Below are 19,111 nucleotides of genomic sequence, written 5' to 3' on the forward strand. Positions count from 1 at the left end.
GTGGGTGCAAAAGGCGCTTTCAGCCCCCACCGTTGCTTCTGCCACATCCCTCAACTGGAAAAGGCCCAGCCCGGCCTGAACCGGGATGGTTTTGGCTGAGCCGGTTCTGTTCCAACTCCGTGCACTCATTTCAAGCAGCGAGAGTTAAAATCCGCCCGAGCCGCTGCTGGGCCCCTTAAACCGGGTTATTAACACCTCTAATCGCTGCTCCGGGGGTAATTTCCCGCTGGATGCTGCGGCCCTGCCTGCGAGGCTCCGTTGGCCCGGATTAGATCGTTCCGGCCGAGCAATTAGGCCGAGCTCAGCCCGGCAAAGCGCGGCATTAATTATGCCCGTCCTATTAACACTGACAGGGCTGGCACTATTTATGGCAACACGGGCAAATGCCCGGCGGGGTTTTTGTCCTCCAGTTCCCTTTCTTTAAATGATTTTTCCCCAGGTTTCCAGGGTGAGTTGGGCTGGTTTCAGGCACGGCCAGCTGGAGCGGGGCACTCTGCGGTGCCGCTGTTATTTCCTCCGATAATGAAGCCTCGTCCGGCAGCTACGGGGGCTCTGCCAGCAGGAAAATCCCGCTCTGTCCTCACCCCCAAAACCTCTTCCCGCTCCAGCTGTGGATCCCTACGGAAGCCAGCGAGAGGAGGGTGCAATGGGAGAGGTTATCCCGAGCGGAGCCCGGGGGCTGGAGCGCATCCCGTGCGTGGCTCCTCATCCTTTGTCACCCCAAAGGAGGGAGCGGGGGCTGCTCGGAGCCCCCGGGATGGCGGAGGGGTTCAGCTGATGGATGGGGGCATTGGGGTGGCGGTCCCGGTCCCGGTGCGGATCCTCTGGGGCGGCTTTGGGGTTCCGGGAATGGATGGGGAAGGCACCGGCAGCAGGTGCGGAGGGGGGATCTCGGTGCGGGGCGGCTGCCGGGGAGGGCTGAGAGGCTCCGGGAATGGTGGGGGAGGCACCGACAGCAGCTGCGGCACAGCTGGGGCCTGCTCCTGGTTCCGGTACCGGCCGGGCGGGCCCTGCTCCTGGTTCCGGTACCGGCCGGGCGGGGCTCCCAAGGCGCCGCGGAGGGGATGCCCCATCCCGGTGCGGATCCTCTGCCCGGGATGCGGTTCCGGTGGGGCGCTGGGGTCGCGGTGTGGGTGGGATGCCGGTCCGCTGATACCGGTGCGGGCGGGGCGCGGATCCGCTGCACAGGTCCCGGTGCGGGTCCGCTGATGCCGGTGCGGATCGGGTGCGGCGCCCGGGTCTCGGTGTGCGGGGGGTGCGGGACCCGCCCTGCCAGGGATGCCGGTCCCGGTAAAATGCGGATCCCTTGTCCGGGATGCCGGTGCCGGTAGGATGTGGACCAGCAATGCCGGTCCCCGTAAGATGCAGGTCCCTGCCCCCGGTACCGGTCCCGGTAGGACGCGAGTCCCCGCCCCCGGTGCCGGTAGGATGCGGATCCCCTGTCCGGGATACTGGTGCCGGTAGGATGCGGTTCCCTGCCCCCGGTGCCGGTAGGATGCGGGTCCCCGCCCCCGGTGCCGGTAGGATGCGGATCCCCTGTCCGGGATACTGGTGCCGGTAGGATGCGGTTCCCTGCCCCCGGTGCCGGTAGGATGCGGGTCCCCGCCCCCGGTGCCGGTAGGATGCGGATCTCCCGGTCCCGGTAGGATGAGGATCCCCCGGTAGCGGTAGGATGCGGATCCCCTGTCCGGGATACCGGTGCCGGTAGGATGCGGATCCCCCGGTAGCGGTAGGATGCGGATCCCCCGGTGCCGGTAGGATGCGGATCCCCCGGTGGCGGTGGCGGTGCGGGCGCTGCCGGGGAGGCGGGCGGGAGGCGGGCCGGTGACTCATGGCTTCCCACCGGCGGCGGCTCCTCCCCGCGGCCGCCGGCCCCGCGCAGCCCCCGGCACATGGGCCGCGGCTCCGGCAGCGCGGAGCTGGCCATGGCCGCACCGCCCGCCCGCTGCCCCGACTGCCCGCGGCCGGAGCGGGGGGGCGGCGGCGCGACCCCCGCCGTGCCACACCTCGCCATTGCGGTGGACGAGGGGGACGTGCTGCCCGGGGCGCTGCGGATCGTGCGGCGCCTCAGACCCGCCTGGGACCCGGCCACGGTGAAGACCAAGGTACGGCGGGGACCCTGAGCCGGCACACCGAGCTCTCACCGGGGATCGGCCGGTGGGGCTGCGGAGCCCGGCTGGGGGGCGGCTGTGGGGTTATAGGGTCTGTATGAGGGCGGTGCTCACCCCAAAGGGGAGTGCGGGCAGCTCCAGGGGGGCTGAGGGGCTCAGCCTGGGGGCTATGGGGTCTGTCCTAGGGGGGCTGAGGGGCTCTGTTTTGGGGTCTGTCCTAGGGGGGTTGTGGGGCTCAGCCTTGGGTGCTATGGGGTCTGTCCTAGGGGGTTGTGGGGCTCAGCCTGGGGGCTATGGGGTCTGTCCTAGGGGGGTTGTGGGGCTCAGCCTGGGGGTTTTGGGGTCTATCCTAGGGGGGTTGTGGGGCTCAGTCCGGGCGCTATGGGGTCTGTCCTAGGGGGGGTGTGCGGCTCAGTCTTGGGGTTTTGGGGTCTGTCCTAGGGGGGCTAAGGGGCTCAGCCTGGCTGCTATGGGGTCTGTCCTAGGGGGATTGTGCGGCTCAGCCTGGGGGCTATAGGGGCACTGTGGGGTTTAACCCAGGGGACTCCTGGATCTGTTCGAGGGGGAATGTGGGCTCACCCAAGGGGTTTTCTCTTGGGGGGCTGTGGGGTTCACATGGAGGGCTGTAGGACCTGCTCCAGAGGATGTGACATCCCCCTACCCCTACCCCTGGGTCTCCCCTCTGCACCCAGAGAATAAGCGGGGGTTCATCAGCTGTGCAAAGGCATGACACCCCCATGGCACCCCCACCACGAGGTTTAGGGACCCCTGGGTGGTCACCGAGCGGTGGCTGTAGGTACAGAAGTGTCCCCAGGCCGCTCCCGGGAGCCGCTCTTGTTTGGGATATTTGTTGGCTCCCACATTTCCCGGGCTGCGTGGGCTGAGCCCCGCTTCGGGTGGGAGCTGGACACCAGTCCGGGACAGGGCTCGGCTGTGCAGGGCTGCCAGGGCTTTGCTGGGAGAGCTGGGCTGGCGTGGGAACCGCTCCGGCCAGCCTGGGGTGACACAGCCTGGTGGCGCCGGTGCCCTCGGCTATGCCCTGGCGCTGGGCACCGGAGCGTGCAGGGGCTGGCACTGCGTGCCCTTAAACCTCTGCACGTGAGGCAGTGTCCCCTCGGAAGGCGCACGCTTCCCGTCATTAAAAATGTATTAATAGCCAAGTGTAATGAAATACAAGAAGCTGCAGGAAAAGCCGTCTGAAAGGGCAGATGGCAGCGGGCAGGAAGCTGGGAGTTGGAGTTTGCCGGGGCAGGAAATGTCTCGCTCTGCTCGCAGAGCTCCGTGGTTGTGGAGGGACCCCGGCTCTGCGGTACCCAGGCTCCGCAGGGGTCAGTGTTCCGCAGCGGCTCGGGCGTGCGGGCGTGTGTTTTTAATTTAAAAAACAAGAAAGAAAAACACTCAGGAGTTGAGGGAAAACCCTCCCGTTGCGTTTCCCTCGGTTGCTTTCCCTCCTCCCGCGTTTCCCCTCGCTCGGGATGGGATGGAGCGGGCCGGGGGCCTCAGCTGGTTCCCATTAGCGAATCCCATTCCCGGTGCCCTGGAGCGCTGCCCCGTTCCCAACACCTCGCAGGGCTGTACCAGCCTGTGCCGGTGCCTCGGGAAAATCTCCCGGGGCTCAGGAAGGCGGCAGGAAGGATCTGGGAGCTCGGGCTGCCCTGCTGTGTGCTCCTGGTTGTGCCTGCTTCCCAGAGCTCCTGCTCCTCATCCCTGAGGAATCTCCATGTGGCTGAGTCAGGCCCCCATGCTCAAACATGGGGGAAGCACAAACTCCTCCACCCATCCATCCATCCATGGATTCCATCCATTCATGGATTCCATCCATTCATGGATTCCATCCATCCCTCCACCCATCCATCCCTCCATCCATCCATGTATTCCATTCATCCATCCATGGATTCTGTCCATCATCCATCCATCCATACATGGATTCCATCCATCCATTTATGGATTCCATCCATCCATCCATCCATGTATTCCATTCATCCATCCATGTATTCCATTCATCCATCCATGGATTCTGTCCATCATCCATCCATCCATCCATGGATTCCATCCATCCATTTATGGATTCCATTCATCCATCCATCCCTCCACCCATCCATCCATCCATCCATGTATTCCATTCATCCATCCATGGATTCTGTCCATCATCCATCCATCCATCCATGGATTCCATCCATCCATCCATCCATCCATCCATCCATCCATCCATCCATCCATCCATTCCATTCATCCATCCATGGATTCTATCCATCATCCATCTATCCATCATCCATCCATCCATGGATTCCATCCATCCGTCCGTCTCTCATCCATCCATCCATCCATCCATCCATCCATCCATGGATTCCATCCATCCATCCGTCCCTCATCCATCCATCCATCCATGGATTCCATCCATCCCTCAACCAGAGACAACAGCAGCAGAGCTGAAGCCATACGAGGTTTCCATGCAGGGTTGGATGTTTTTAGCCCAGATTTGGCCACAATTTGCTCTCCTGGTGGCCAGCCCAGGCCGGGGGAGCTGAGGCAGCAGCACAGGGATGTTTTGGGAATGCTGAGGGATTCTCCTGGCAGGTGCAGCACCAGCAGTCGGATTTTGCTGCCTCACCCCAGCGCTTTGGCACAGGACTCGCTTTGCGTTTAATCCCTGCAAAGTTCACGGAGTGTCACTCCTCCCCTCTGTCCCTGCTGCCACCCGGCTGCAGGAGGGAAGGATTTGGGGTGGCTGCAGCCTGGACCCACAGGGAACAGCACCCAGACAGCCACTGTCATCCTTGAGAGCCACCCCAAACCCAGCGAGTCCGTGCAGGTCACCCAGGAGCCACGTGGCATCTCCAGAGTCTGTGGCCTGGAATCCAGGGGGGATAAGGCTCAATAATCCCATTAAACCTGCTGGAAAGGGCTGCCCAGGCTGTGGGACAGCAAAACAAAGCAGCGCCGAGGATTTCACTCCACGTGGAGCCGCTCACCTGCGGCTGACCCACATGTGGCCCCTGGTGACACCTGCACGGAGAGGATGTGACACCTCTGCTGCCTGAATTTGCAACCTCTGGGGGCTGGCAGGACAAGAGGAGGAAAGAGCTGAGCCCCAGGGTGAACCCAGATTATCAGCTCGGGGAAAAGCAGCTTGAGAAGGCTCTGCTGCAGCTGAGGGGCAGCACTCCTGAGCATGGGGCAGCGGCCTCGCCCTGCTCACCCCAAATCCAGCTGTGGAATGGGGGTGTCAGCCCTGTCTGGCTTGGAGGGTCTCATTCCAGTGCCTGGAGTCTCCCCTGGGAGGCTGCTGGGGAGCCCTATATATAGGAACCCTATAGGGGAGCGTGGGTTGCTGAGTGGGATGTCTAAAATTATCCGTCCCATCCCTGAGCTGCACGGCTGCCGGAGCAGGAGCCCTAAACCCCTCCTGCTCCAGCTCCTCCATCCCACAGGGGTGAGGGAATCGTTCCCATGGGGAGCCACAGCACCCCAGAAAGCCCAGGTTGGAGCTGGGACTTTGGGGGGCAATGGGACAGGGGTTTCTTGTGGGGTGACACAGCCCTAAATCCTCTCAGTGCTCCAGAGGTGCTGAAATCCCAGTGGGATGAAGGAATCATTTCCAGGGGAGGCACAGAGGGCTCAGATTGGAGCTGAACATCCCACAAGGTGGGGGACAATGGGACAGGGAGTTCCTGTGGGGTGACATGTCCCCAAACCCCCTCAGTGCCCTGGAAGTGCCCAAAATCTCAGCGGGATGAGGGAATCATTCCCAGGGGAATCTCTGGAGCTGGCACAGGGATGATGGGCCAGGGAATTCCTGTAGGGTGAAACATCCCCAAACCCCCTCAGTGCCCTGGAAATGCCCAAAATCCCAGCGGGATGAGGGAATCATTCCCATGGGGACCTGCAGCACCCCGCAATGCCCAGCATGGAGCTGGCATGGGGAACAATGGGGGTGATTTCCCAGGGGGTGACATGTCCCTAAATCCCCTCAGTGCCCCAGAGGTGCCCAAAATCTTGGCAGGATGAAGGAATCCTGCCCAGGGAGAGCTGCAGCACCCCAAAACTGGCACGGGGACAATGGAACAGGGGTTTTCTGTGGGGTGACACATCCCCAAACCCCCTCAATGCCCTGGAAATGCCCAAAATCCCAGTGGGATGATGGAAACATTAGCATGGGGACCTGCAGCACACCAGAGCCGCAGCACCCCAAAACTGGCATGGAGAAAATGGAACAGGGGTTTCTTGTGGGGTGACACATCCCCAAACCCCCTCAATGCCCTGGAAGAGCCCAAAATCCCGGCGGGATGAGGGAATCATTCCCATGGGGACCTGCAGCACACCAGAGCCGCAGCACCCCAAAACTGGCATGGAGAAAACGGAACAGAGTTTTTCTGTAGGGTGTCAGGTCCCTAAACCCCCTCGGCTGCCCCGGAGGTGCCCAAATCCCGGCGGGATGGGGCTCGGAGCAGGGCTCGGAGCGGCAGCAGCCCCGGCATGTGCGCGGGCTGGCGGCCAAGGCGCAGCTCGGGGAGAACAAAACTCCCTTTCCATCTGCGAGGAGCCATCAGCGCTGTGACACGAGATGTCCCCAGCAGCGACATCCCCGCCTATCAGCGCCCCGGCCCGCGGGGAGGGTCGGAGGAGGGGACGGGGGGGTGGTGTTTGCCCCGGCCTTGTTTTCAGCCTCGTTGCGTGGTTTATTTATTTATTAGGTTGTTTTTTTTTTTTTTTTTTTAATTTCGTGCCAATTGACGCTTTTTTTTCTCCTCCCCCGCGGGGAGACGCTCCTGGGGCTGCTCCCGTGCCAAGCGTGCTGGTGGCACATCTGGCCTGAGCTGTTCCTGAGATATCCCTGAGCTGTTCCAGGTGAAAAATAACAGGATTTCCACCCAAACCATCACCTCTACCTGCAGAGCTTTTCCTGAGATATCCCTGAACTGTTCCAGGTGAAAACTAACAGGATTTCCACCCAAACCACTACCTCTGTGTGCAGACCTGTTCCTGAGCTGTTCTAGGTGAAATTAGTAGGATTTTCACCTAAACCACCCCTTCTACCTGCAGAGCTGTTCCTGAGATATCCCTGAGCTGTTCCAGGTGAAATTAGTAGGATTTCCACCCAAACCACCCCTTCTGCCTGCAGAGCTGTTCCTGAGCTGTTCTAGGTGAAATTAGTAGGATTTCCACCCAAACCACCCCTTCTGCATGCAGAGGTGTTCCTGAACTGTTCCAGGTGAAAAATAACAGGATTTTTACCCAAACCGCCACCTCTGCCTGCAGAGCTCTTCCTGAGCTGTTCCTGAGCTGTTCCAGGTGAAAAATAACAGGATTTCAACCCAAACCACCCCTTCTGCATGCAGAGGTATTCCTGAGCTCCCAGGTGAAAAAATAACAGGATTTCCACCTAAACCACCCCTTCTACCTGCAGAGCTGTTCCTGAGATATCCCTGAGCTGTTCTAGGTGAAATTAGTAGGATTTCCACCCAAACCACCCCTTCTGCATGCAGAGGTGTTCCTGAGCTATTCCTGAGCTGTTCTAGGTGAAATTAGTAAGATTTTCACCCAAACCACCCCTTCTGCATGCAGAGATTTTCCTGAGCCATTCCAGGTGAAAAATAAGAGAATTTTCACCTTCTACCAGCAGAACCCTGAGCCTCAGCCCTCCCAAACTCATCTCACTCCCCAAGGAACCTTCCTGGCTGTTCCGCCTCGCTCCTTTTCCTCATTTTCCCCATTTCCACGAGGTTTTCCCACCGGCTGGGAAGCAGACATGGGGGTTCCCCAATTCCCAGCCTCATGCAGGTGTCACCCCTGGTGATGTGTCTGTCCCCACGCAGCTCTTCACTGACGGCATCACCAACAAGCTGGTGGCCTGCTACACGGACGAGGGCATGGGGGACGCGCTGCTGGTGCGGGTGTACGGCAGGAAAACCGAGCTGCTGGTGGACAGGGAGACGGAGCTGAGGAACTTCCAGGTGCTCCGAGCCCACGGCTGCGCCCCCGACCTCTACTGCGCCTTCCAGAACGGGCTCTGCTACCAATTCCTGCCGGGAATCGCGCTGGGACCCGACCACGTGAGGGATCCTCACATCTTCAGGTGGGTGGGATATCCTGGGGGGTTCCCTCACGGCTTTTTCCCCAGTTTTCTGGGGGTTTGTTCTGTGTTTGCAGCTCCGCCCTGGCTGCCATGGGTGGGGGGCACGGGTGTGCCCAGTCCTGGGGTACATGGGGGGCGAGGGGTGAATGGGTGAAATTGTAGCCAGAGTTGTCAAAATTATCAAATTTCTGATTTTTATCAGGTTTTGGTGAAGCCAAAAACCTGATTCCAATTTTCTTGGGAAGCTGGAATTAAGGTTGTCTGGGAAACTGGAATTAAGGTTTCCTGGGAAGTTGGAATTAAGGTTTCCTAGGAGGCTGGAATTAAGATTCTCTGGAAAGTTGGAATTAAGGTTTCCTAGGAGGCTGGAATCTAGATTTCCTGGGAAGCCAGAATTAAGGTTCTCTGGGAAGTTGGAATCAAATTTTTCTAGGAAGATGGAATTAAGGTTCTCTGGGAAGCTGGAATTAAAGTTTCCTGGGAAGGTGGAATTAAAATTTCCTGGGAAGCTGGAATTAAAGTTTCCTGGGAAGGTGGAATTAAAATTTCCCAGGAAGCTGGAATTAAGGTTTCCTGGGAAGTTGGAATCAAGGTTTCCTAGGAGGCTAGAATTAAGATTCTCTGGAAAGTTGGAATTAAGGCTTCCTGGGAAAATGGAATTAAAGTTTCCTGGGAATTTGGAATTCCTCAGGAAGCAGAGTTTAGGGCTGAATTTACCCTGAAAATGCCAATTCTGAAATGCTCCAGAGGCCGACCCCTGGCATGGAATGAGGGCTCACCTGTGCCAACCCTGTGTTTTAAGCAGGATTTTCAGGGAATCCCCCTGAAGACACCCCCAAATCTCTTCTGGGGGATTTTGCAGGGGGGATTTGGAGGATTTGGGATCACCCCTCACCCTTCCCCTGTGCCCCATGCCAGGCTGGTGGCGCGGGAGATGGCGCGAGTCCACGCCATCCACGCCAACGGGAGCCTCCCCAGGCCCATCCTGTGGCAGAAGCTGCGCAAATACCTCAGCCTGGTGAAGACAGAGCTCAGCCCAAAGGTATCCAACGCCAGGTAAAGGCAGAGGGATCCCACAGAGCCAGGCTCTGCCTCGGGCACCCCCTGCCCACCCTCTGGGGCCGAGGTTCCCAGGTAAAGCCTCTGCGGGGATTTAGGGCTGGATTTGGGGCTGGATCCATCTCAGAGCGCCTGGGGCAGCTCCAACTCCTTCTTGCTGCCGCTTTGGGTGGGATTTCAGCTTTTTTGGAGCTCTGGATGTGTCTGTGCAGGGTCCAGATGGAGACACAGCGTCTCATTGCTGGAACAATCCTCCTGGGAGTTTAAACCTAGAATAAACCCAAGCTCAAGCCCTGCTGAGCTGACAATTAACTCCAAAAATTAAACCACTCAATTCCCACTTCCAGCCAGCCCATCCCGCTTTTTGGGGCGGCTGTTTTGGCCCGGCAGGTGGGAGTTGGGGTGTCTGGGAAGGATTTGGGCAGCCCCAAGAGGAGCAGGAGGTGAACGAACCCCGGGCAGGGCAATGATTAACCCGCATCAGGAACCAGCCGGGCTTTTCTCAGCACCCGCCGGGCCACGGGCAGACTTTACCCACCCCGCGCCTTCCTCGAGGCCAATTAGGCAATCATTAACGAGCTCTCTTCTTGGAACCTCTCCTGAGGTTACCAGAGTCCAAAACAACCCCGGGTGCTCAGGGAGAGAGCGCTGGGTGGGTTTGGGGAGAGGGCGTGGGGGTTTTGGGGAAAAGGGATGTGCTGAGGATGAGGTGGGGTGGGTGTCTGGGTACCAAACCTGGTCCTCTCCCCAAAACCAGCCTGGTTAGCCCCTCTTTGTGTCATTAGTGGGGTCGTTTGTAAGGCAAGAGAGGGAAAGTTGGTGAAATTCTGCCCCTGAGCCCCCAGAGAAGCAATGGAAGTCAGGCTGGGAAAATTCTGCTCCTGTGACCCCAAGGGAAGTGCTGGAAACTGGGGAAATTCTGCTTCTGTGACCTCAGGGAAGTGCTGGAAATCAGGGAAGAGCAATTCTGCTCCTGTGGCCCCAGGGAAGCGCTGGAAGTTGGGGAAACTCTGCTCCCAAACCCCAAGGGAAGCTCTGGAAATCAGGAAAGCTTAATTCTGCCTGCCCCTGAGCCCCAAGGGAAGTGCTGGAAACTGGGGAAATTCTGGAAGTTGGGAAATTCTGCCCCTGAGCTCCCAGGGAAATGCTGGAAGCCAGGGAAGTTCAATTCTGCTCCTGTGAAGCATTTCCAGAATTTCCCCAACTTCCAGGGAAGTGCTGGAAGTTGTGGAAATTCTGGAAGTGGGGAAAATGCCACCCATGAACCTCCAGGGAAACTCTGGAAACTGGGGAAACGCCACCCCCAAGCCCCAGGGTGGCTTCCCCGAGAGCAGCAGCGATGCCACCCTGTCCCTTTTGTCCCCTTCCCCGAGAGCAGCAGCGATGCCACCCTGTCCCTTTTGTCCCCTTCCCCGAGAGCAGCAGTGATGCCACCCTGTCCCTTTTGTCCCCTCCGAGAGCATCAGCGATGCCACCCTGTCCCTTTTGTCCCCGTGAGAGCAGCAGCGATGCCACCCTGTCCCTTTTGTCCCCATGAGAGCAGCAGCGATGCCACCCTGTCCCTTTTGTCCCCGTGAGAGCATCTGAGATGCCACCCTGTCCCTTATGTCCCTGTGAGAGCAGCAGCCATGCCACCCTGTCCCTTCTGTCCCCTTCCCCGAGAGCAGCAGCGATGCCACCCTGTCCCTTTTGTCCCCTTCCCTGAGAGCAGCAGCGATGCCACCCTGTCCCTTGTGTCCCCTTCCCCGAAAGCATCAGCGATGCCACCCTGACCCTTGTGTCCCCTTCCCCGAGAGCAGCAGCGATGCCACCCTGACCCTTGTGTCCCCTTCCCCGAAAGCATCAGCGATGCCACCCTGTCCCTTGTGTCCCCGTGAGAGCAGCAGCGATGCCACCCTGTCCCTTTTGTCCCCGTGAGAGCAGCAGCCATGCCACCCTGTCATTTGTGTCCCCGTGAGAGCATCAGCGATGCCACCCTGTCCCTTTTGTCCCCTCCAAGAGCATCAGCAATGCCACCCTGTCCCTTGTGTCCCCGTGAGAGCATCAGTGATGCCACCCTGTCCCTTTTGTCCCCTTCCCCGAGAGCAGCAGCGATGCCACCCTGTTCCTTGTGTCCCCATGAGAGCATCAGCGATGCCACCCTGTCCCTTCTGTCCCCGTGAGAGCAGCAGTGATGCCACCCTGTCCCTTTTGTCCCCTTCCCTGAGAGCAGCAGCGATGCCACCCTGACACTTTTGTTCCCGTGAGAGCAGCAGCAATGCCACCCTGTCCCTTTTGTCCCTGTGAGAGCAGCAGCGATGCCACCCTGTCACTTTTGTCCCCGTGAGAGCATCAGCAATGCCACCCTGTCCCTTGTGTCCCCCAAGAGCAGCAGCGATGCCACCCTGTCCCTTCTGTCCCCCCGTGAGAACAGCAGCCATGCCACCCTGTCCCTTTTGTCCCCTCCAAGAGCATCAGCGATGCCACCCTGTCCCTTCTGTCCCCCAAAGAGCATCAGCGATATCACCCTGTCCCTTGTCTCCCCCAAGAGCAGCAGCGATGCCACCCTGTCCCTTTTGTCCCCATGAGAGCATCAGCGATGCCACCCTGTCCCTTTTGTCCCCTCCGAGAGCAGCAGCGATGCCACCCTGTCCCTTTTGTCCCCCCAAGAGCATCAGCGATGCCACTCTGTCCCTTTTGTCCCCTCCGAGAGCAGCAGCCATGCCACCCTGTCCCTTTTGTCCCTGTGAGAGCAGCAGCGATGCCACCCTGTCCCTTTTGTCCCCCCAAGAGCAGCAGCGATGCCACCCTGTCCCTTTTGTCCCTGTGAGAGCAGCAGCGATGCCACCCTGTCCCTTGTGTCCCCGTGAGAGCATCAGTGATGCCACCCTGACCCTTTTGTCCCCTTCCCCGAGAGCATCAGCAATGCCACCCTGTCCCTTATGTCCCCCCAAGAGCATCAGCGATGCCACCCTGTCCCTTCTGTCCCCCAAAGAGCATCAGTGATGCCACCCTGTCCCTTGTGTCCCTTTTGTCCCCTCGGGCAGCCTCCCGCGGGACGTGCCCAGCCCCGAGGCGCTGGAGCAGGAGCTGGCCTGGATGGAGCAGACGCTGTCGCAGCTCGGCTGCCCCGTGGTGCTGTGCCACAACGACCTCCTGTGCAAGAACATCATCTACGACAGGACACGAGGTCTGTGTGTCCCCAGGGCTGTCACTGTCACAAATCACAGAATTATTACAGCCAGGTGCTTTTAGTGAAGAGCTCTGGGTGTCAGGGGTACTGACCCAAAGCTGACTCACATTTTTATATTTTTATCTTTATATAACTGCATATTAATTATTAAACTTATCTTGTTCTATTGTATACATTGATTTCATCCAAGCACGGATTCTTGTAATTTCCATCAAACCCCCCCAAACATCGTTTCTCATGATTCTTGTTACAATTGAACAATAATTATATCTAATTACCAATCAATCATTGAATTTAACTATAATTATATCTAATTACCAATCATTATATATAATTTAGCAATATTTAGCATTTAGCAATAATTATATCCAATTACCAATCATATAATTTATCATATTTATATGATAAATATGACCAATATTATAATATTTATAATTATAATAAAATTATAAATATTATAATAGAATGGAAATACACTATAAATATATTTATATTTATTTAAATATTATTTTATAATATTTAAATACATTATGAAAACTTAAATATAATAAATTTATAAATATGACAGTATGATTAAAACATAATAAAAATATATTTTTATTTATTTTAATATGATGTTCTAATATTTATAAATAATATAATAAATATGAGTTTATAGATATGATAATATAATGAAAATATAAATATGTTTTATATAGTTACATATTATGTCATACTATTACTAAATATTATAATAAACATAAATATAATAAAACTTTAAATTTTATAATATAATGATAACATAATATAAATATATTTATCTTTAATTAAATATTATGTTAAATATTATGTTATAACATTTATTAATATTATAATAGATATAAATATAATAAATTTATAAATATGGTAATGTAATAAAAATATAATATGAATATAATGATATTTATTTTTATATGTTATAATAGTTATAAATATAATAATAAATATAATAATAAATATAAACATAATAACTATAAATATTATAATATAATAAAATATAATTTAAATATTTATGCATTTATATTATAATATTTATAAATATGATAATATAGGTATAATCATATTTATAATGTATAATTTATCATACTATTTAATAATTTCATTTATCATCGTAATTAAATTATTATACGAGTGCAGTTTCACATGATCCAGTAAAACCTAACATTTTCCCAGGGCCTACCAGGCCCAACCTTTCTTTCCAGCTCCCCTGAATACCCCACGATTTTGGAACCATTTTATCCCGGTGCTGTCCCCGCTCTGTCCCCAGCGCTGACCGTTTTTGTCCCCGCAGAGCGCGTGCGCTTCATCGACTACGAGTACACCGGGTACAACTACCAGGCCTTCGACATCGGCAACCACTTCAATGAGTTCGCAGGTGGGGAGCGCCTGGGGGTCCCCAAAGTCCCCCCAACCTTGGCCTGGGGTGTCCCCATTGCCGGGATGGACAGGGAGTTATCCCCAGTACCGTACTGGGAAATGGGGTGTCCCTGTCACTGGAGGTGGAGAAGCGAGTTTTATTCCCTGTCCCATACTGGGAAATGGGGCGTTCCTATTACTGGGAATTCCATGTCCCATACTGGGAAATGGGGTGTCCCTATTTAATGGGAATTCCATGTCTCATACTGGGAAATTGAGTGCTCCTATTACTGGGAAATGGGGCGTTCCTATTACTGGGAATTCCATGTCCCATACTAGGAAATTGAGTGCTCCTGTTACTGGGAAATGGGGTGTCCCTGTCACTGGGAATTCCATGTCCCATACTGGGAAATGGGGTGTCCCTATTTAATGGGAATTCCATGTCTCATACTGGGAAATGGGGTGTCCCTGTCACTGGAGGTGGAGAAGCAAGTTTTATTCCCAGTCCCATACTGGGAAATGGGGCATTCCTATTACTGGGAATTCCATGTCCCATACTGGGAAATGGGGTGTCCCTATTTAATGGGAATTCCATGTCTCATACTGGGAAATGGGGTGTCCCTGTTACTGGGAATTCTGGGTTCCATACTGTAAAATTGGGTGCTCCTGTTACTGGGAATTCCCAGTCCCATACTGGGAAATGGGGTGTCCCCATTACTGGGATGGAGGAGGGAGTTATTCCTAGTGCCATACTGGGAACTGGGGTGTCCCTGTTACTGAGAATTCCATGTCCCATACTGGGAAATTGAGTGTTCCTATTACTGGGAAATGGGGTGTTCCTGTTATTGGGATGGACGAGAGAGTTTTATCCCAGTCTCGGGATGGGAAATGGGGTCTCTTCATCCCTGGGAAACACCTGGGGGCCCCCAAAGTCCCCCCATCCCCGGCCTGGGGTGTCCCCATTGCTGGGATGGACAGGGAGTTATCCCCAGTGCCGTACTGGGAAATGGGGTGGTCCTGTTACTGGGAATTCCATGTTCCATATGGGAAATGGGGTGTCCCTATTTAATGGGAATTCCATGTCTCATACTGGAAAATGGGGTGTCCCTGTTACTGGGAATTCTGGGTTCCATACTGTAAAATTGGGTGTTCCTGTTACTGGGAATTCCCAGTCCCATACTGGGAAATGGGGTGTCCCTGTTACTGGGAATTCCATGTTCCATACTGGGAAATGGGGTGTTCCTGTTACTGGGAATTCCATGTTCCATACTGGGAAATGGGGTGTCCCCATTACTGGAATGAAGGAGAGAGTTTTATCTCAGTCTTGGGGTGGGAAATGGGGTCTCCCTATCCCCGGGGATGGAGGGCAGAGCTGCACCCCAAATCCTACCCCAGGAAATGGGGTTGCCCATGGTCACGGCGGGGTCTCTGCTGCTCTTGGGCACCCAGATGCCCTTGGGGTGCCAATCCTGGCTCCTCACCCCAAAGACCAGCAGCCAATCCTGGGTTTGTGCCTGGCTGGGCTTGTGCTCTCCTCGCTTTACCATGGAGACCCCAATCCCTCCCTGTCCCCCTCGTGTCCCCCCATGTCCCCCCAGGTGTGAAGGAGGTGGATTACGGCCTCTACCCCAGCAGGGAGACGCAGCTGCAGTGGCTGCACTCCTACCTGCAGGCCTACAAGGAGCTCACCCAGGGCCACCCAGGTGACAGCCAGGTGTCCCAGGAGGAGCTGGAGACCCTCTACGTGCAAGTGAACAAGTTCTCCTTGGTGAGTGAGGAGGAGGAAGGACCCGTCCTCACACAACCCAGGGGATTTGGCAGTGAGGGAGTTCTCTGCTCTTGGCCTTCCAGCTGGTGCCAGCTTAAGGGCTTGGGGACATCGGGGACAGGCTGTGCCACAGGGCCTGGCAGTGCCTCAGGGACACCGAGCCCCTGGGCAAGGTCATGGGGGTGTGTTGGGGACAGCTGTGCCCGACAGGGTGGCCTTGGGCAGCCCTTCAGAGGGGTCAGGCACGGCTGGAGTGAGGAAATCCTCTTTGCTCACTGCCAGGGGCGGTTCCAGCCGATTTTCTGGAAATTTCGTGTGAAATATTCTCTGTTTTCCCAGGAGGGCAGCACAGGGGTGGCACGCCATGTTCAGCACCCTCCCTCTGCCATCTCTCGCTCCAGCTCCAGCCAGGAGCAGCCTCTGGAGCCACAAAAACCCCATGTGGGTCCATGTCCTGTCCTTGTCACAGCCCTGGGGATTGGAGCACGGCGGTTTCTGTCCCCGTGGCTGTCCCCTGATCCTTGCTCTGTCCCTTGCAGGCATCCCATTTCATCTGGGCCTGCTGGGGGCTGATCCAGGATAAATATTCCACCATAGACTTTAATTTCTTACGGTGAGTGCGCACGGGCTGCTCCCAGGGAAGTGGGCAGAGAGGGAGGAGACCGGGGAGGGTCTCGGGGAGGATCCCTGGGGAGGATCTTGGGGAGGATCTTGGCAATTCCTGGGGAGAATCCTGGCGATCCCTGGGGAGGATCCTGGGGAGGATCCCAGGGAAGATCCTGGGGAAGATCCCAGTGGTGTCTGGGGAGGATCCCAGCAGTCCCTGGGGAGGATCCTGGGGAAGATCCCAGGGAAGATCCCAGGGAAGATCCTGGTGGTTCCTGGGGAGGATCCCAGGGAGGATCCCAGGGAAGATCCTGGCTTTTCCTGGGGAGGATCCTGGGGAAGATCCCGATGGTCTCTGGGGAGGATCCTTAGGAGAATCCCAGTGGTCCCTGGGAAGAATCTCAGGGAGGATCCCAGGGAAGATCCCAAGGATCCTGAGGAGGATCCTGGTAGTCCTTGGGGAGGATCCCAGGGAAGATCCTGGTAATCCTTGGGGAGGATCCTGGGGAAGATCCCAGTGGTCCCCGGGGAGAATCTCAGGGAGGAACCCAGGGAAGATCCTGGTAATCCCTGGGGAGGATCCCAGGAAAGATCTTGGCTGTCCCTGGGGAGGATCTCAGCTGTCCCAGGACACACAGGTGTCTCAGAGCACCCCTCCTCTCTCTCTTTCTCTCTTTGCAGATATGCAAAGCTAAGGTTCAAACAGTACTTCAAGATGAAGCCGGTGGTCACAGCCCTGCAGCTCCCCAAGTAGGGGCACCCCGAGCTCTCCTGTCCTGGCTGTGCCCTCGTGCCCCCTTCACCCCTTTGCCCAGGGGGACACGAGGAGCCCTGCCCGGCCACCCCCGTGCCAGGAGAACCTGGCCACCCCCAAGAGTGGACCATGAGATGCTGGAGAGGACCAGGGCCCGGCGAGGCCCCAGCCCATGCCAGGACGCCTCACCACCGCCTTAACGCCGAGCCCCGCTCGGCCCCGGTGCCCGGCAGGTCCGTGCCCCGCTGGCACTGCTGCTGCTGCCTGGCACTGCCCCTTCCCCTGCGCTGTCCCCTCCTGCCGTGCTGGGTGCCACCCCGAAGCAGCGCTGTCCCAAGTCCCTGCTGGCCCCAGGGACAGGAACCTTGTCCCTTTGGGGTGGCAGCTGCTGGCAAAGGGGCAGTGCCAGCCGTGAGCCCCTGGCACCAATTGGGTGCTGCTGGTGGGCACTGGGTGTCTCTACAGCTGCCCCTGCCTGTCCCCACTGTCCCCTTGGCTTGGTGGCTTCTCCCCTGCCCTCATCTCTGCCCTCAGGATCAGGGGACATCCAGGGGGGTTTGTCCTGCCTGTCCCCACTGTCCCCTTGGCTTGGTGGCTTCCCTGCCACTGCCAGCTCTGCCCTCAGGGTCAGGAAGGTCTGGGGACATCCAGAGGGATCTGTCCTGCCTGTCCCCACCCATCGAGCTCCTGGCAGCAATCAGGGCCCTGTGCCCCACCCCTGGCCATGGGGACAGGGTGACAGTCCCTTCTCTGGGAACAGGGATGTCCCTCACAGCCCTGTGCCACCCCTGGCTGTGGGGACAAGGTGACAGTCCCTTCTCTGGGAACAGGGGTGTCCCCCAGACAGTCTCAGGGCTGCTGGCACCTCCCTGTTTGTTTCAATGGGAAATAAAAGCTGCTGGTAGCTGGAATTTGGGGCTGGTGGATCTGGGGGTGCTCCTGTCCCTTCTGTACCCCGAGATGTCCCCATTCAACCCAGGCCCCCCACTCTCTGCTCCAAAAAAGTCACTTTTATTGTGCCAAGGGCCAGGGGAAGGAACGATTGTAAACAGGGATGTGAAATATACAGGTTAAGTTACTCGTCGTCTTATTAACAAAATAAAGCTCTATCTATATTTACAATCTTTTAAAAAACAAAATGAAACAAAACGACAAAATAAAAAGAAAAAGAAATGGAAGAGAGACACAGGAAGAGCTGCAGCTGTGGGGAGGGGACACATCTGCTTCCAGTCCCTCTGCAGCACAGCCTGGCCCAGCCCTGGAGCTGGGACCCCTCCCCAGGGACCCCTGTCCCTCCCCAGGGACCCCTTTCCATGCCCAGGGACCCCTGTCCCTCCCCAGGGACCCCTGTCCTTCCCAGGGACCCCTGTCCTCCCCAGGGACCCCTTTCCATGCCCAGGGACCCCTGTCCTTCCCAGGGACCCCTTTCCATGCCCAGGGACCCCTGTCCCTCCCCAGGGAGTTGGGAATAAATAAAGCACTGACAAAGGGCAGGGGAGCAGGGAGGGGCTGGCTGGGCAGGGCAGGGGCTGGCAGGATGTCCCCTGGGGTAGAAGATGTCCCCATGGCAGTGTCCCCATGGCGGTGTCCCCATGGCAGTGTCCCCTTGGCAGTGTCACCATGGCGGTGTCACCATGGCAGTGTCACCATGGCAGTGTCCCCAACACTGGAATGCTGGTGCTGCTGAGATTTGGATCCCCAGCCCGGCTTGGGGACAAGGGGACAGAGGGACAAGGGGACAGAGGCTGGAGCCCACTTTGTGCAGCCTTGAGCCCGGGCGGCCACAGTGTCCCCAGCACTGTCACTGTCCCTGTGATGTCCCCAGCACTGCCACTGTCCCAGCGCTGTCGCTGTCCCCGCGCTGTCCCGGGCTCGGGGCTGTTCCCGGCTCTGCCACACGGCGGCGCCGGAGCCCCGCGCACGGAGCGACAGCGGGGACACGGCCGGGGAGAGAGCGGCTGAGCGCGGGGGGGACACGGCACACACACCTGGGCATGGCACAAACACACCTGGGCACACACCTGGGCATGGCACACACACCTGGACACTCTGTATGCACAAAGGGACATGGCACACACACCTGGACACTGCACAAACACACCTGGGCACTGCTACACACCTGGGCACACACACCTGGGCACTGCACAAACACACCTGGGCACTGCTACACACCTGGGCACACACACCTGGG

The 19,111-nt window shown here is 56.7% G+C and overlaps 2 protein-coding genes across 18 annotated transcripts in view; one reads left to right on the plus strand and one right to left on the minus strand.

The window, feature by feature from the left end:
• The first annotated feature begins 1,794 nt into the window (after positions 1-1,794).
• On the plus strand, positions 1,795-18,102 carry ETNK2 (ethanolamine kinase 2). 2 transcript variants are annotated; one of them, XR_012577156.1, is made up of 9 exons: positions 1,795-2,105; positions 7,928-8,187; positions 9,106-9,243; positions 12,273-12,415; positions 13,728-13,811; positions 15,391-15,560; positions 16,100-16,173; positions 16,848-17,655; positions 17,726-18,102. XR_012577156.1 is itself a non-coding variant. In XM_074528293.1 (8 exons), the coding sequence occupies exons 1-8, from the start codon at positions 1,893-1,895 to the stop codon at positions 16,918-16,920; spliced, it is 1,155 nt and encodes a 384-aa protein (XP_074384394.1). In that variant the 5' UTR covers positions 1,795-1,892; the 3' UTR covers positions 16,921-18,102. The 2 variants fall into 2 exon arrangements, 1 of the variants encoding a protein (XP_074384394.1); XM_074528293.1 differs by having other exon boundaries at positions 16,848-18,102.
• The window catches only part of SOX13 (SRY-box transcription factor 13), a 46,770-nt gene continuing 45,574 nt past the window's right edge, over positions 17,916-19,111 (minus strand). For 3 of the 16 annotated variants that reach the window (XM_074528290.1, XM_074528276.1, XM_074528291.1), the window contains exon 15: positions 17,916-19,106. The gene's annotated coding sequence lies outside the window, so the exon portion shown is untranslated. The remainder of the gene's footprint in view (positions 19,107-19,111) is intronic. The other 13 variants (XM_074528283.1, XM_074528282.1, XM_074528279.1 and 10 more) reach the window with 11 other exon arrangements.

The sequence above is a fragment of the Zonotrichia albicollis genome, chromosome 28, assembly GCF_047830755.1.
Source record: "Zonotrichia albicollis isolate bZonAlb1 chromosome 28, bZonAlb1.hap1, whole genome shotgun sequence".
In the NCBI taxonomy this organism is placed as follows: Eukaryota; Metazoa; Chordata; class Aves; order Passeriformes; family Passerellidae; genus Zonotrichia; species Zonotrichia albicollis.